General features: G+C 40.0%; 1 protein-coding gene across 6 annotated transcripts in view; it reads left to right on the forward strand.

Annotated features, from left to right (window-relative positions):
- The window catches only part of LOC140485532 (sodium/hydrogen exchanger 9B2-like), a 191,855-nt gene extending 178,784 nt beyond the window's left edge, over positions 1-13,071 (forward strand). For all 6 annotated transcript variants that reach the window (XM_072583730.1, XM_072583729.1, XM_072583728.1 and 3 more), the window contains 2 exons: positions 59-254; positions 10,092-13,071. In XM_072583730.1, coding sequence (XP_072439831.1) covers positions 59-254; positions 10,092-10,159 — 264 coding nt within the window. In that variant the 3' untranslated portion in view covers positions 10,160-13,071. The remainder of the gene's footprint in view (positions 1-58; positions 255-10,091) is intronic.
- Positions 13,072-17,248: the final 4,177 nt, after the last annotated feature.

A 17,248-nucleotide genomic window follows, 5' to 3' on the forward strand; every position in this document is an offset into this window, starting at 1 on the left:
GCATAATTGAAGGAGCTGAATGTATCACAGAAAACCTTGTTTCTTTGTGCTGAATTAGGCTGCCATTGGCTCTGTAGCTTTGGACATGGCACGAATTCGAAATGACAAGACTGCAACAGAGTACGGGTTGAGTGTTCTCACTGTGGCCTTTCTGGGGATCCTGATCACGGCTCCCATCGGAGCAGTTATTATTGGCTTGCTAGGGCCAAAGCTGCTACATAAATCAAATCAGCAGGATTCAGACCATGGAGAAGGTTAGTCTTTTAAAAATCCAGAAAAATCTTTCAATTTAATATGTTTACTGGAATAATCTAAAGCTGGTATGTTCTGTGGAACCAGTGCATGGGTTGGAGCATCTGGGCTCCTAGAAGTTGCTCGAGAAATAGTGAATGCACTTGGTGGTCATTTTTCAGGACACTGTAGACTCTGGAACAGTTCCTATGGATTGGAGAGTCACTAATGTATTGCCACTATTTTAAAAAGGAGAGAGAGAGAAAACAGGGATCATGGGAACAGGAGCTAATGTTCTGGAGGACGTATTTGCAAGTGCGGTAGGGAGACTTTAAACTAAAATTAGCAGGGGTATGGGAACCTATCCGAGATGGAAATGAAAGCAAAAACAAAAGACAGAATGGGAAATAAGTGATGGGCAGTGAATTCAAGGACAGGAATCAATAGATCACCAAACAATAGTGATAATGTTGGAGAAGGCATTAAAAGGAAATTAGAGACGCAAACAATAAACTACAATTGTAATTATAAATGACTTGAATTCACTTATAGATTGGGCAAATCAAATCAGTAACAACAACATAGAGGAGGAGTTCTTGGAATGTGTCTGAAATTGTTTTCTGCATCAATATGTTGAGGAATCAGCTGGAGGACAGGTCATCCTAGACTGGGCATTGTGTAATGAGAAAGGAATAATTGGCAATCTAGTGTAAGGCCACTTCGGGAAGAGTGACTATTAAGATGGAGTGTGACACAGTTCATTCTGAGTCTAGGCTCCTAAATTTAAATGAAGGGAAATACGATGATACAAGGCATGATCTGGCTACGATAAATTGGGAACATTACTTAAAGGGATGATGGTGGTTAGGCAATAGCAAACATTTAAAGAGTGCTTGCAGTAGTTATTCATTCCTGTCTGGCATAAAATTAAAACTGGAAAGGTGAACCAGCTGTGACAAAGAAGGGAAATTCGGGATAATATTAGAATCAAGGAAGGAGCATACAAATTGGCTGAAAAGAGCAGCAGACTTGAAGATTGGGAGTACTTTATATTGCAGCAAACCAAGATACAGGAAAGGATTAAGAAGGGAAAATAGAGTACGAAGAAAAGCTTGCAGGAAACAAACAAACTGATTATAAAAGCTTCAATAGGTGTATAAAGAGAAAAGGGTTAGTATATACATGCAGGTCCAATATATTCAGAACCAGGAGAGGTTATAATGGGGAACAAAGAGACAATAGAACAATTAAATACATGTTTTAGTTCTGCCTGCACATGTCCTAAAAAAGTTGAGGAATACAGGGTTTTATGAGATGGAGGAGCTCAAGGAAATCAGTATTAGTAGGGAACTAGTGTTGGGCAGATTGATAGGATTGAAGTTAATAAATCCAGAGGCCTCGATAATCTACATCCCAGAGTACTCAAGGATGTTGCTCGAGAAATAGTGGATGCATTGGTGGTCTTTTTTCAAGATTCTATAGACTCTGGAACAGTTCCTAAGGATTGGACAGTTGCTAATGTAATTCCACTATTAAAAAAGGAGAAAGCAAGAAAACAGGGATCGTAGGAACAGGAATAGGCCATTCAGCCGCTTGAGCCTGTTCTGTCATTGAATGAGATCATGGCTGATTGTGGCCTAACTCGATCACTGCCTTTTGTCCATATCCCTGAACACCTTTGCTTAGCAAAACTTTATTTATCTCAGATTTAAATTACTGGTTAGTCTGACATCAATAATTGGGAAAATGTAGGGGCCATTATAAAAGATTCAATAGCAGTTGGAAAACAATGACAGAATTGACCAGTCAACATGGATTTATGAACGGGAAATCATGCTGACAACTTTACTGGATTCTTTTCAAGGATGTAGCCTGTAGGGTTATGGGGGAAAGTCAGTGGATGTGGATTATTTGGACTTTCAGAAGGCTTTTGTTAAAGTCCATGTAACAGATTAGTGTGTAAAACTAAAACACATGGGATCAGGGTAGTGTGCTGACATGGATAGAGAGCTAGCTGGCAGACCGGAAACAATAGGAATAGACAAGTCTGTCACAGAGTGGGAGCCAGTCACCCCAGCTATTCACAATGTATGTTAATGATTTAGATGAGGGAGCCAAGTGAAATGTGACAAAGCTGGGTGGGAAGGTGGGATGTGAGGAGGATGCAGAGAATCTTCAGTGTGATTTGAACAAGCTGAGTAAGTGGGCAAATACATAGCAGATGAAGTGAAGTTATCCACTTTGGTAGCAAAAACAGGAAGGCAGATAATTATCTCTATATGATGAAAGATATGGGTAATGTTCCCGTACTGTCTCAATATTGGATCCACTCATGGCAGTTGTACTTTGCCTCCTTTAAGAATCTGAATAGCAGATCAAGATAATCTTCAGTGAACATATTGTGTAGGAATGAGATTAAACAATTCTGCTTTGTTAATATGATATACTTTCTTACAAGTCTCCCAAAACTCTGTTGGTCCAATAACAACTTGCTTACCGGTTGTCTTGAATGTTGAATAGTGCAAAAAGGAAGACAATTCAAAGTGTTTCCTTTTGAAAGTATGAGTGCACATAAGAAAAACATCTGATTTATGTAAAAGCATAATTAGATTTGATCGCAAATATTTGATTCTCAAAATAAAGGAAACCTTCTTTTCCATTATTTTTAGAATCATGGTATTTTACAGTACAGGAGGGGGAGGCTATTCATCCTATCATATCTGTCACATCTCCTGCTAATCCCATTCTCCAGCCCTCATCACTTTCAATCTACCACTCTCCCAAACATGGTATTCCAAATCTTATAAACTTTGAGTAAAGACGTTTCTCCGAGAGGGGGAGAGCTTCCTGGATGCTTTGTTTTAGGAGGCAGTCACACTCGCTAGGTTAAGTAATTCAAATTCAGTTAGTGATCAGGGACAACAGGGTAAAGTGCCTTAATGCTAATTTTCATATCCTCAAGATTTCCATCATCCCTAGTATTATGTCCTAAGTTATCCTTCCTTTTTGCTTCATTCCTAGTCTGCCTTGAACTTAAACCCTGCACACTTGCTAACCTGCTGTTTATCTTTCTACTTGACTCCATACTCCCTGTTGCTTTCTGAGCTCAGGAATGGAGGAGCCTCAGTCCTTGACCTTGTCCAACAGGTATGAAATCTTTGCTCCCTGTATGGATGAGGGAAAGGGCTGTGGACAGGATGAGCCAGCTGACCATGGCACCATGGTTCTGAAGGCCATTCAAGGGGGGGAGGGGAGCAAAAGGACAACTAGTTAGTTTAGGGGATTCTATAATTCGGGGGACAGATAGTATCCTTTGTGAGCCGGATTGGGAGTCCCACATGGTGTGTTGCCTGCCCAGTGCCAGGGTGCAGGACATCTCCAACCGACTTGAAAAGATATTGGAGCAGGAGGGAGAGGATCCAGTTGTTGTGGTCCACGTTGGGACTAACAACATAGGCAAGGCTAGGAAGGAGGACATGTTTGGGGAGTATAAAGCAGTAGGAAGGAAATTGAAGAACAGGTCCTCGAAGGTCATTATTTCTGGATTACTGCCCGAGCCATTTGCTAATTGGCATAGGAATAAGAAAATTAGGGAAGTAAACATGTGGCTAAGGGATTGGTGTGGGAAAGAGGGATTCCATTTCATGGGACATTGGCATCAGTTTCGGAACCAGAGAGATCTGTACCTTTGGGACGGTCTCTATCTGAACAGATCCGGAACCAGTGTTCGAGTGAAAAGGATAAACAGGGTGGTCACTAGGATTTGAACTTATGAATCAGGGGGAAGGAAAGCGAAAGCAACAGGGAGTATGGAGTCAAGTAGAAAATAAACAGCAGGTTAGCAAGTGTGCAGGGTTTAAGTTCAAGGCAGATTAGGAATGAAGCAAAAAGGAAGGATAACTTAGGACATATTACTAGGGATGATGGAAATCATGAGGATACGAAAATTAGCATTAAGGCACTTTACCTGAATGCTCGTAGTGTTTGTAACAAAGTAGATGAATTAACAGCAGAAATCATCGTGAATGATTATGATGTGGTAGGCATCACACAGTCCTCTTTCCAGGGAGCTCAGGACTAGCAGATTTACACCTTATCGAAAAGACAGGGAGGCAGGGTTGCCTTGTTAGTTAAGAATGAAATTAAATCTATGGCACTGAATGACATAGGGTCAGATGATGTGGAGTCTGTGTGGGTGGAGTTGAGGAACCACAAAGGCAAAAAAAACCATAATGGGAGTTATGTACTGACCTCCCAACAATGGTCAGGACCAGGGACGCAAGATGTACCAGGAAATAGATAAGGGTATGTCAGAAAGGCAAGATCACGGTAATCATGGGAGACTTCAGTATGCAAATCGACTGGGTGAATAATGTTGCCGGTGGATCCAAAGAAAGGGAATTCATGGAATGCTAACAGGATAGCTTTTTGGAACAGTTTGTGATGGATCCCACAAGGGAGCAGGCTATTCTGGACTTAGTGCTATGTAATGAGCCAGACTTCATAAAAGATCTTAAAGTAAGGCAAAACTTAGGATACAGTGATCGTAATATGGTAGAGTTCAGTCTGCAGTTTGAAAGAGAGAAGACAAAATCGGATGCAATGGTGTTGCAGTTAAATAAAAGTAATTACAGGGGCATGAGAGAGGAACTGATAAAAATCAACTGGAAGCAGAGCCAGGTGGGGAAGACAGTAGAGCAACAATGGCAGGAGTTTCTGGGTGTAATTGGGAGAAAAGAAAGATTATCCAGAGAGGGGGGATTAGGCAGCCATGGCTGACAAAGGAAGTCAGGGAATGTATCAAAGAAAAAGAGACTAAAGAGTGGCTAAGAGCACTGGGAAATCAGGAGATTGGGAAGGCAAACAAAGGATAACAAAGAGAGAAATAAGAAATGAGAGGATCAAATATGAAGGTAAGCTAGCCAGTAATATTAGAAAGGATAGTAAAAGTTTCTTTCAATACTTAAGAAACAAACGAGAGGCAAAAGTAGACATTGGGCCACTCCAAATTGATGCAGGAAGACTAGTGATGGGAGATAAGGAAATAGCTGAAGAACTTAATAAATACTTTGCATCAGTCTTCACTGTGGAAGACATGAGTAATATCCCAACAATTAAGGAGTGTCAAGGAGCAAAGTTGAGTATGGTAGCCAATACAAAACAGAAAATGCTAGAAAAGTTAAAAGGTCTAAAAATTGATAAGTCTCCTGACCCCGGTGGGCAACATCCTAGAGTTCTGAGGGAGGTGGCTGAGGAAATAGTGGAGGCGTTGGTTGTGATCTTTCAAAAATCACTGGAGTCAGGGAAAGTGCCAGATTATTGGAAAATCGCTGTTGTAACCCCCTTGTTCAATAGAGGATCAAGACAAAGGATGGAAAATTACAGGCCGATTAGCCTATAATTCTAAAATTAAAATTCTAGAATCCATCATTAAGGATGAGGTGCAGGGTTGGATTAGAACAAGTTAGCATGGATTTAGTAAAGGGAGGTCGTGCCTGACAAACCTGTAGAGTTCTTTGAAGAGGTAACAAGTAGGATAGACCAGGGAAACCCAGTGGATGTTATCTATCTAGACTTCCAAAAGACCTTTGAGAAGGTACCTCACGGGAGGCTGCTGAGTAAGGTGAGGGCCCATGGTGTTTGAGGTGAGCTACTGGCATGGATTGAGGATTGGTTGTCTGACAGAAGGCAGAGATTTGGGAGAAAAGGTTCTTTTTCGGAATGGTAGCCAGTGACAAGTGGTGTCCTGCAGGGTTCAGTGTTGGGGCTGCAGCTGTTCACTTTATATATTAATGATCTGAATGAAGGGATTGGGGGCATTCTGGCAAAGTTTGCCAATGATGTGAAGTTAGGCGGATAGGCAAGTAGTACTGAGGAGGTGGGGAGGCTGCAGAAAGATTTAGATAGTTCAGGAGATTGGTCTAAGAAATGGTTGATGAAATTTAATGTGAGCAAATGCGAGGTCTATTTTCGAAACGGGACAGACTATTTTCTAAACAGTGAGAAAATTCATGAAGCTAAAGTACAAAGAGATCTGGGAGTGTTAGTCCAGGATTCTCTAAAGGTTGACTTGCAAGTTGAGTCCATGGTTAAGAAAACAAATGTAATATTGTCATTTATCTCAAGAGGGTTGGAATGTAAAAGCAGCGATGTGCTACTGAGACTTTATAAAGCTCTAGTTAGGCCCCATTTTGAATACTGTGTCCGGATTGGGCCCCACACCTCAGGAAGGACTTACTGGCAATGGAGCGCGTCCAACGGAGATTCACATGGATGATCCTGGAATGGCAGGCCTAACATATGATGATCGGCTAAGGATCCTGGGATTGTATTCATTACAGTATAGAAGGTTGAGGGGAGATCTAATAGAAAGTTACAAGAAAGGGTGGACGCTGCCAAGTTGTTTCCATCAGGCGGGGATACTAGGGCCCGTGGGCACAGCCTTAGAACTAGAGGGGGTCAATTTAAAACAGAAATGAGGTGACATTTCTCCAGCCAGAGAGTGGTGGGTCTGTGGAATTCATTGCCATGGAGCGCAGTGGAGGCCGGGACGTTGAATGTCTTTAAGGCAGAGATTGATAAATTCTTGATCTTGCAAGGAATTAAGGGATACAGGGAGAGTGCGGGTAAGTGGTGTTGAATTGCCTATCAGCCGTGATTGAATGGTGGAGTGGACTTGATGGGCCGAATGGCCTTACTTCCACTTCTATGTCTTATGGTCCTCATCTCATTCCTGGTCTTGAAACTGTGACCCCTAACTGATATACCAACTCGTGGAAACAGAATATTATTTTTTACCTTGTCAAAATTGATCAGAATTTTGAACACCTCAGTAAGGTCACTTCCTTAATTTTCTCTGCTCCAAGACTAAACTCAATTTCTTAAATCTTTCCTTGTGTCTAGGATGCCTCATTCCTGGTTAACATTATTGTAACTCTCCTTTGCACTATCTCCAGGCCTTGCAACATCCTTCCTTGAATTGAACAAAATTCTCCAAATGTGGTTTGACTAACAATCTGTAGAAGTATAGCTTCACTTCATTGCTTCTATACTCAATGCCTGTATTTATAAAACCAAGGATCCTGTAAGTCACCTTAACTTAAACAAAAAAAAAGGACTGCGGATGCTGGAAATCAGAAACAAAAACAGAAATTGCTGGAAATGGTCTGAAGAAGGGTCACTGGGCCCGAAACACTAATTCTGCTTTATCTTCATAGACAAGTTGTGTTTTTCCAGCAATTTCTATTTTTGAGCCTTTTTAACTTTCCTGGCCATCTTCAGAGAATTAAGTATATGAACCTCGAGGTCTCTCTGCTCCTGAACTCCCCTCACAAGTTGTACCATTGAGTGTGTATTGTCTGTCCCTGTGTTTCTTCTAACAAAATGCATTACCTTCCATTTCTCTCCATTGAAACTCATCCGTCAGGTGTCTGCCCATTTGGATAATGTCCCTCTAAAATCTCTCAGTGTCATCCTCACAATTTATCATTCTCCCCAGCTTAGAAGCATGTGAAACTTCAGAGATTTTGCCCTCAACACCTGCCTCCAGATCATTTATTTAAATCAGAAAAAGTAAGGGTTTCAACACCAATCTCTTTCAACTCATCTCCAATCTGAGAAATACCCAACTATACTCACACTCTGTTTCCTATCTTTTAACCAATTTCTAATTGATGCGGTCAAGGACCCATCAAACCCAAATATTTCTAATTTGCTGACCAACCTGCCAGGTGGTAGCATTTCAAATGCTTTCTGAAAGTCCAAATATATAACATCCATGGCCCTACCCTCACCACTGCCTGTGTCACCTTGTCAAAACCTAACTGAATTTGTCAGACGTGACCTGCCTTTGACAAAACTTGACAATCTAGTATTAATTTGGAGAAAAATACATGTATATTTACCTTATTCTGTAGTATTGCCTCCATCAATTTTCCCACTTTTGATGTCAAGCTGATGGGTCTGTAGTTTCCTGGGTTATCCTTTGCCTCTCTCTTAAATGAGAGTGTCACATTTGCAACCCTCCAGTCCTGAGTAACGAATTCTTGTTCAGAAAAGCCTGGCAAATTTCTGTCAACAGCTTTGCGATTTGTTCCCTGGAATTCTTGGATACATCCCAGCTAGGCCTGGCGACTTCTCTACCTGGAGTGTTGCCAGCCTTGAAGATCCTTTCCTTTCTCTGTTACTGTACTGCTCAGTTGCTCAACTGGGCCATTGTCACCATTTTCTAATTTGGAAAAGACAGAAGCAAAGTATTAATGTAGTACTTCTGCCATATCCTTTGCTTCAGTGAGCAGTTTACCCTGCTTGGTTCCTTATGAACCCCTTCACTAAATGTTTGATATTAATATATGTGTTTTAGTTCAAATTTTAGACCCCTAAAATTGCCCTCTTCCAGTTTTGATCTTAATCCTTGACTGCTTTTTATCCTTTTCCACATTAATATTGAACATTGTTACATTATAATTGCCTTTTCCCGAATCTTTCCCACTCTTCTGTTCTCCACTTGGCTTGCCTCAATTTCTAGGACCAGATCCAGCACAGCTCCATAAGACCATTAGACTATAAGACATAGGAATGGAAGTAAGGCCATTCAGCCCATCAAGTCCACTCTGCCATTCAATAAATGGGTGATGGGCATTTCAAAGCCACTTACTTGCACTCTCCCTGTATCCCTTAATTCCTTGCTAGATTAAGAATTTATCAATCTCTGCCTTGAAGACATTTAATGTCCCGGCCTCCACTGCGCTCCGTGGCAATGTATCCACAGGTCCATCACTCTCTGGCTGAAGGATTATCTCCTCATTTCCGTTTTAAATTGATTCTAAGGCTGTGCCCACGGGCCCTAGGCTCCCCGCCTGACGGAAACAAATTCCCAGTGTCCACCCTTTCTAAGCTGAAAATGTGTTGCTGGAAAAGCGCAGCAGGTCAGGCAGCATCCAAGGAACAGGAGAATCGACGTTTCGGGCATAAGCCCTTCTTCAGGAATCCTGACCTGCTGCGCTTTTCCAGCAACACATTTTCAGCTTTGATCTCCAGCATCTGCAGTCCTCACTTTCTCCTCCACCCTTTCTAAGCCATGCATTATTTTGTAAGTTTCTACTAGACCTCCCCTCAACCTTCTAAACTCTAATGAATACAATCCCAGGATCCTCAGCTGTTCATCATATGTTAGACCTACCATTCCAGAGATCCCTGCCTGGTAAGACTGGAAATGTACTGTTCCAGAAAATTCTCCTGCAAGTGTTGCAGGAATTTCTCCCCTTCTATGCCCTATACTCTAGCGATTTCTCAGTCTACCCTGGGGTAATTGAAATCACCAAATGGGATTAATTTGGTGGGTGTTTGTTGGTTAGCATAGGAATGGTAGGCTGAAGGGCCTGCTTATATGCCGTATGACTATGCCTTGATAACTGCATTTATATGACATCTAGTTCCATGCTTGCATATGTACAGAACAAGATTAAACACAGGTTTCTGTTTATTATAGAGGATTAGGGGCCTCTGGAATAAGTTGCCTACTTGTGCAGAGATTGCAAAGTCCCTGAATCCACATCAAAGGGATTTAGATTGAGGGTTCCTCACTACAGCTGATCCTGCTGCACACACAGTAGGTGGGACGTTGCTTAATGAACCATTTTGCCAGTTTGAGTTCCTGGAGCTCATTCGGTTGCCTTCAAGTGTTGGAGAAGAATCTTCTCAATCATTGGCTTCGTATGTATGTTACAAAATCTCGAGTGGCTGCTAGCATGAGTGGAAACACTTGGATCATGATGCTCAATCTCTACATGAATAGCTAAGACAGCCTTTCTGGTCTTTCTTCATATATTTGTATGGTTGATGTGTGTTTTGTTCTATAGGCTTGGAAAGCAAGACCAGGACATCATATGAACATCATCAAGGAGTGGAAAATGAAATTGAAGTCTAAGATGTTCTATGGATCTATATTAAATTTCAGAAGGATCTCTATTGAATTTCAACAGACATGTGATTCTTGAATATCTCTGCACATAACAGAGGAAATGGTTTTAAACTGTTTTATTAACAATTGTACATTATGTAGATTTATTTTTTAAAAGAAACTGTCCAGATTTACTTAAATACCTATTTGTTTGGAATTGTTATTTGTGTAGAAATCAACGTGAGCATTTTAAACATTTGCTTGACATTATGAAAGTATTTATGCAATTATCCTTAGATCAATATTACTAGGATTGTATTCAAAATAGCAGAAAGACCTTAGCTATTAAATTGTGTTGTACCCCAGAAGCCCAAGAGGTAATGATGATAATATAAAATAATAAAAACTGTGGATGCTAGAGATCCGAAACATAAACAAAAATTGCTGAAGAAACTCAGCATCTCTGGCAAAATCTGTGGGAAGAAATCAGTGCCATTGGAGTCAAACCATTAACTCTGCTTTCCTCCTACAGATGTTGGCAGACTTGCTGAATTTCTCCAGCAACTTCTGTTTTTGATTCAGGCCATGATCACAGTTTATATCTATTATTTGTGTAAAGTCTAACAGAATAATTAGTCCCATTTGTCACCACAGGCTTCTGGAACATGGAAAATCGGAATCCCAATTTTTATGTTGTGCTGTGACAACAGTCCCCCTTCTGTGTTCTGTAAAGTATCTACTGGGTCCTGAACTGAAACTGTTCTGAAAGAGCTTTGTGTTTTACACTGCTGCTGCTGGGAGCCAGGTCTAAGAAACCATGGGTAAACTCTTGATGAATATTGTAATCCTAGCTTTTCCCTCGTGCTTTAAAAAAAATTTAGCTTTCTGTTTTTCTGTTCTGGAGTCCCAATCAGAATTCTATGGCTGAAAGGGCACAGCAGATCTACCCTTAGCCCAATTAATGCAATAATAATTCATTACTGTTGTACCAACGCAATCCAGGTTGAAACACGTCTTGGTGTATCTCCCTGTCTTAGTAACCAAATGAATTTGAGGATTCATTAGGGAAACTTGAGTATAAAATGATTATAGCTGTTGTGATAGAATTATTTTTTTTTGCACTGGGCAGTTTGAGTGTACAGCCATAGTTCATGTTGTTTTGTTTCTCCAACCTTTTCCCAACCAAAATAAACTGGCATGCATGCAGCAGTTCAGAACACATCACCAGATGTTTATCTTTAGCAATCTGTGATGGAACTAATTTTCTTTACGAATTACCTTTAAATACAACTTTCCACAGAAACACTAGAAATTTTAGAGTTTTATGAAAAGTTCTCAAGTCTTTCTCTTCCAGCTTCAGCCTAAAGTTAAGAATACAAGAGATGCAGAAAATGGTAAAGAGTGCAATGGGGCAACCATGTAGCTCTAACCACAGGCATGAAAACACCACTGGATTAGAATTAAATGGCATTAACTTACTTCTTAGTGCATTACAAAATCAAAATTGCCCCACATTTACCAGTAAACTAGTAGCTGCACTCAAAAAGCCACTTTGACTGACATGGGAAATAGAACTTGCCATACTTGAACGTTAAAAGAAAGCAATGCTTTTTCAGCGTATTGGATCTTCATTCTGTACATATCTGACATGAGAATATTTATCAAATGAAATTGTCTTGTATGCTGTACCTTCTAGATATCATAGAATACAATAAAGCAGTAAAACATGATTCTGGGTAGTAACTTGTCAGGACAAGTTCCATAAGATAAGCTTGTTTTCTCTGGAAAAAAGAAGCCTTAAAGGTACCATTTATAAAGAGGTTGCTAAAATTTGTTGGGATATCAATGTGTAAAGCAAAATTTCGAGGGTCAGAAGACATGGCAGATAGAAATAAAACAGAAGCCAAGTAGAATGCTGTCTTAATGCTGCTAAATCTTTGGAATGAAGAATAGCGAATTATACAATCAATTGAAAGTAGAGTCGTGGGACTTATACACTTAATGGTAAGGTCCTAAGGAGTGTTGCTGAACAAACAGACCTTGGAGTGCAGGTTCATAACTCTTTGAAAGTGGAGTCGCAGGTAGATAGGATAGCGAAGTAAGCGTTTGGTATGCTTTCCTTTATTGGTCAGAGTATTGAGTACAGGAGTTGGGAGGTCATGTTGCGGCTGTACAAGACATTGGTTATGCCAATTTTGGAATATCGTGTGCAATTCTGGTTTCCTTCCTATCGGAAGGATGTTGTGAAACTTAAAACAGTTCAGAAAATACTTATAAGGATGTTGCCAGTGTTGGAGGATTTGAGCTATAGGGAGAGACTGAATAGGCTAGGGCTGTTTTCCCTGGAATGTCAGAGGCTAAGGGGTGACCTCATGGAGGTTTATAAAATCATGAGGGGCATGGATAGGGTAAATAGACAAGGTCTTTCCCTGGGATGGGGGCAGTCCAGAACTAGAAGGTGTAGATTTAGGGTGAGAGGGGAAACATTTAAAAGGGACCTAAGGGACAACTTTTTCATGCAGAGGGTGGTGTGTGTATGGAATGAGCTGCCAGAGGAAGTAGTGGAGGCTAATACAATTGCAACATTTAAAAGGCATCTAGATGGGTACATGAATAGGAAGTGACAGGAGCTGGCAAATGGGACTAGATTAGGTTAAGATATTAGGTTGGCATGGACAGGTTGGACTGAAGGATCTGTTTCCGTGCTGTACATCTCTATGACTCTTTGATTCTAATTGGACTCAGCCAATTGTATTTGTTTACAATGCTGTTAGAAGCTGGTGGATTTTTTCTGTTCCTCAAAATTATGTGCTTGGTGCTGGCTTACGTGTCAATCTAAAATTAATTTAAAGTTAAGATATGTGCTAATTTGTGCTTTACATATATCTTTTGCATAAATATGGTCAACATTTTTAAAGTAAAAATTCCACCAAGTTCAACATTTTCAATTTGTGGTTATTTTGACAACACCAATAAAATATTAGAAAGAAACTACCAAACTGTTTTCAATTGGAGCATAGCCTGCGTTTGTCCAAGTGTTTTATTTTTTAAATTAAAATATCTCATTACAAAATTCAGACTTAGTGCATTTTCATGTTAAGATTTCTTTAAACCTAATTTTGTGCTGTTTTGCCAAGTGAAATGATTATAACTAGTGGGTGAGAAGACTTTTTAAAATATTTATTCATAACATCTGGTTGTCTCTGGCTGGACCAGCATGTATTGCCTATCCCTTACAGTTAAGTGTCAACTCCATTGCTTTGGTTCTGAAGTCATATGTAGACCAGAACAGAAAAGGGTAGCAGATTTCTTTTCCTAAGTGCATTAGTGATTTGTTTTTTATAACAATTGATAATGGTTACATGGTCACCATTAGACTGGCTTTCTTTTTTATTCTTAATTTTTATTGAATTCAAATTTTACCATCTGTCACAGAGGGATTCAAACCCATGTCCCCAGAACATTAGCCCAAGATTCCGGATTGCTCGTCTTGTGATATTACCACTAAACCACTACCTCCCCCAAACAAAGGCAAATACTGCAAAATGCTGGAGACTAAAAATGTTGTACTCAACATTACATCTATTTCTCTGTTCACACATGCTGCCAGAATTGCTGAGTTTCTACAGCTCTTTGTTTTTAATGTCATGGTTATCTGCCTAATGATTTGGGTGCAATCTGCAAAATAGTATTTAGATTGTTCCTAATCCATTGTTGCACCTATTGGAAGGGTGTGAAATCTGACAGGTTGCTTGCACATCTTGACATTGGGATTGTTTCTTCTGTTCAAGCAGATGTTGACTGGCAAAAGTCTTCAAGTTTGCAACGGTATCCTGGAAGAATCGAAGGAGCAAGGTCCCTTTGCTTAAGACAGTTGGTTATTTAAAATTGATATGATACAGTCCATGTAGAGGAATTGTTTCCTTTGTTTGGGAAAACAGAACAAGAATGAATAATCTCAAAATTAGAGTTGATCATTTAGCAGTGAAATTAGGAAATGTTTTTCCTCACGAATGGTAGTGAAAACCCAGAACTCATTCCCCCTGAAAAGCTGAAGGCTAATTAAAATTTAGAAGACTGAGATATTTTTGTTGCTTAAGAATATTTCTGAACCTGGAACAAAGATGGGTGAGACATAGATCAGCTGAGATTTAATTCAGTGGTCGTGGAACAGGTTCTGAATGACTGCAATGGCACTTGCTCCTGCTCCAATGAAGTAGGCTCTAGGCTGAATAGTCTGGTCCCAAATCAATCTAACAGACTAAACGGCCTCCTTCTCTTAGTTCCTATACACAGGTTTGAATGTCCTGCTTGTACAGGACATTGACAATGTGCAGTGCATCATGGAGTTTATAATTAGCTTAATAGACTCTGATGCTGGACTATCCATGCAGAAATCTCTAGCACAAGTTCGATATGTTCATTACTGGCATAATGCAGCGTTTGTGCTCCACAACATTCTTATAAGTTTGTGGGGGTGATTGAAAATAAGAAACGCTGATCATATTTAAAGATTAGGAATCAGCTATAGAAGGAGAAACTGAGTATCAGCCTGGAACATTAACTCTGGCATCGGAACTGGGAATAGTTAGGATTGCTATACATTTTAAGCAAATAAAAAGTGGGAAAGGGCTATAATAGAATGTGAAGGAAGATCTTTGATTGGGTAGAGGAAATTAAGTGGAAAAAGAAATCATGATGCAAGGTGAAGTGAAATGCTAATGGAACAAGTGATTAGGAAAAGGTCTTGATGATACACAAATAGGAACAGCAGAATCATTACTGACCGCTACTGTTTGAAAAGGTAGGACTGTTTATCATTAATCTGTTGTTGTTGAATGCTATGATAATTGAAAGAGATGCTACTCCTTGAATTTTCATTACAATTCATTTAGATGATGTAAAATGACAAACACAGGAAAGGCAGTGCAGCTTTTGAGACCATCCCAGGTTTTTCTTTGTTAATATGACAGGATACCTGCTTCTCTTACCATTCCTGCCAAGGAGCTAAAATGGCTGCATTGGCATGAAACTGATGAATGAATAACAACCATTAATCATTCAAGAACGTTGCTGCTTGATGTCACAGAGGTCAGTGTACAGGTACAAGAGGTGGATATAGAACAAGAGGTTCTTCCTCCACCGCCAAACTCAAGCCACCCTACGCCTGGAAGGAGAACGCCTCATCTTCTGCCTTGGGACCCTCCAACCCGACTGGATCTATGTGGATTTCACCAGTTTCCTCATTTTCCCTCTACCCACCTTATTCCAGATACAACCTTCCAACTCGGCACTGTCCTCTTGATCTGCCCTACCTGTCCATCTTCCTTCCCAACTATCCGCTCCATCCTCCTCTCCAACCTATCACTTTCACCCTCACTTTCATCTACCTATTGCATTCCCAGCTACCTTCTTCCCACCCCCACACCCCTTTTATTGTCCCCTTGGGCCACCCTTCTTTTCTGATGAAGAACTTATGCTCGAAATGTCGATTCTTCTGCTCCTCAGATGCTGCCTGTGTTTTTTCAGCACCTCACTTTTTGACTCTGATCTCCAGCACCTGCAGTCCTCACTTTCTCCCAGATCCTTCTAGTACTAGTTTAATAGGTAACTACTGCTGTGTTGCCAACACGTTTGCTCATGGCATAGTTTCAACAAAGAAAAAGGTTCTTGACTTCAAGGCAACATTATATCTCATTGAGATCAGAATCATAGACTTAATGAAGAGTAAAGTTAATGGTGACATGCCAACTTAAGTAGTCTTGTTAAAAAAACAGGCACACAAAAAAAATTTATATTATCTGAATATTATAAGTAGTATTTACTGTAGGTTTCTGCTTACTCTCTAATGTGGTCTATGGTAAACAGTAAGTGTGAAATCTCAATGTCTTACAGGATGATTGTAATTTTTTTTCTTTAGGATGGATTTTATATTAGAACAAACTGAAGTAATTGAACCCTGATTTCATCTTAAGTGAGAAATATTATAATTCATGAAATCAGCAAAAACTACCCAAGTGCATGTGGATAGTTCTGCATTGTCAGTATTTGGAGCTAAGCATCAAATTAAGAAGCAGAATCTCAAAGCTGCGGCTTTCCGAATTATTACCTGATATTGGCACATGGCAAATAAGATTAATAGGTTCCAATTCATGGAGTACTGGCAACAATACTGAGGAAAGTTCGATGTGTACTGATGAGATGGCTTCCGCTCAACTCTGCAGCTGGGGCTGGTGTTCTTGCAGGCCACACAACTAGAAAAGTAGACAGATTTTAAACTTCTTAATGGGGAACAGGGATCAAATTTGGGAAGATCAGAATTGAGACAGGGCAAAAGAGAAACGTACTAATACAGGAAATGATAAATTGTCCAGGAAAGGATATGAGAGTACTCATCTAAGAGTAAATTAACAGATAAAAACTACTATTTGAATGCACACAGCACTTTATGCAAATGAACTGAACACAAATAGAAATGAATGAATGAATATGATCTGGTAGCCATTAGAAAGACATGGTTCCTGAACAAGATTGCAGTAAAGTCAGGGTTGTATTCCTGAAAATAGTGATTTTAATTCCTTTGAGAAACAATGCTTCACAATGTTAAAGCCAGAATGAGGTTCCAGAGAACGACTGTTACTTGAAAAGAACAATAAAATTTTTAAATACTGTGTCACACATGCAGAGAAAAGTGCATTTCTAGGTTAAATAATTTGCAAAGCAAAACCAGGAAAGCTTTAGTGAAGAAAACAGGCTAGTTGTTTCTTGCTTGCAGAGTAATCTTTAAGGAATTTACAGTACAAGTTCCTCATCTAATGTACCCATACAGGTAAAGTACAGTAAAGCAACTAGTGATGGAAAATACTCGCTTTCTTCAGGTTTAAGGTGTTTTTATTACGACAGATAAAAGAGATCTGCAGAGATCTGGTGACTTCTCCCAAACATTCACATCCTCAAGCTGGTCAACTACCTGGGAGCCAATCACAGATTCTGCCAAGGAGCAGGTGTTTGTTATCAATAATTGATCATTAATCCACAGACCAATGCTCTACCTGTTGCCAGCCAAATCTTAATTTGTACGCAGCGCCCTAGCTCCAGCTTGTCTGTAATAGGTCT

The sequence above is a fragment of the Chiloscyllium punctatum genome, chromosome 14 (genome assembly GCF_047496795.1).
Source record: "Chiloscyllium punctatum isolate Juve2018m chromosome 14, sChiPun1.3, whole genome shotgun sequence".
NCBI classification, from domain to species: domain Eukaryota; kingdom Metazoa; phylum Chordata; class Chondrichthyes; order Orectolobiformes; family Hemiscylliidae; genus Chiloscyllium; species Chiloscyllium punctatum.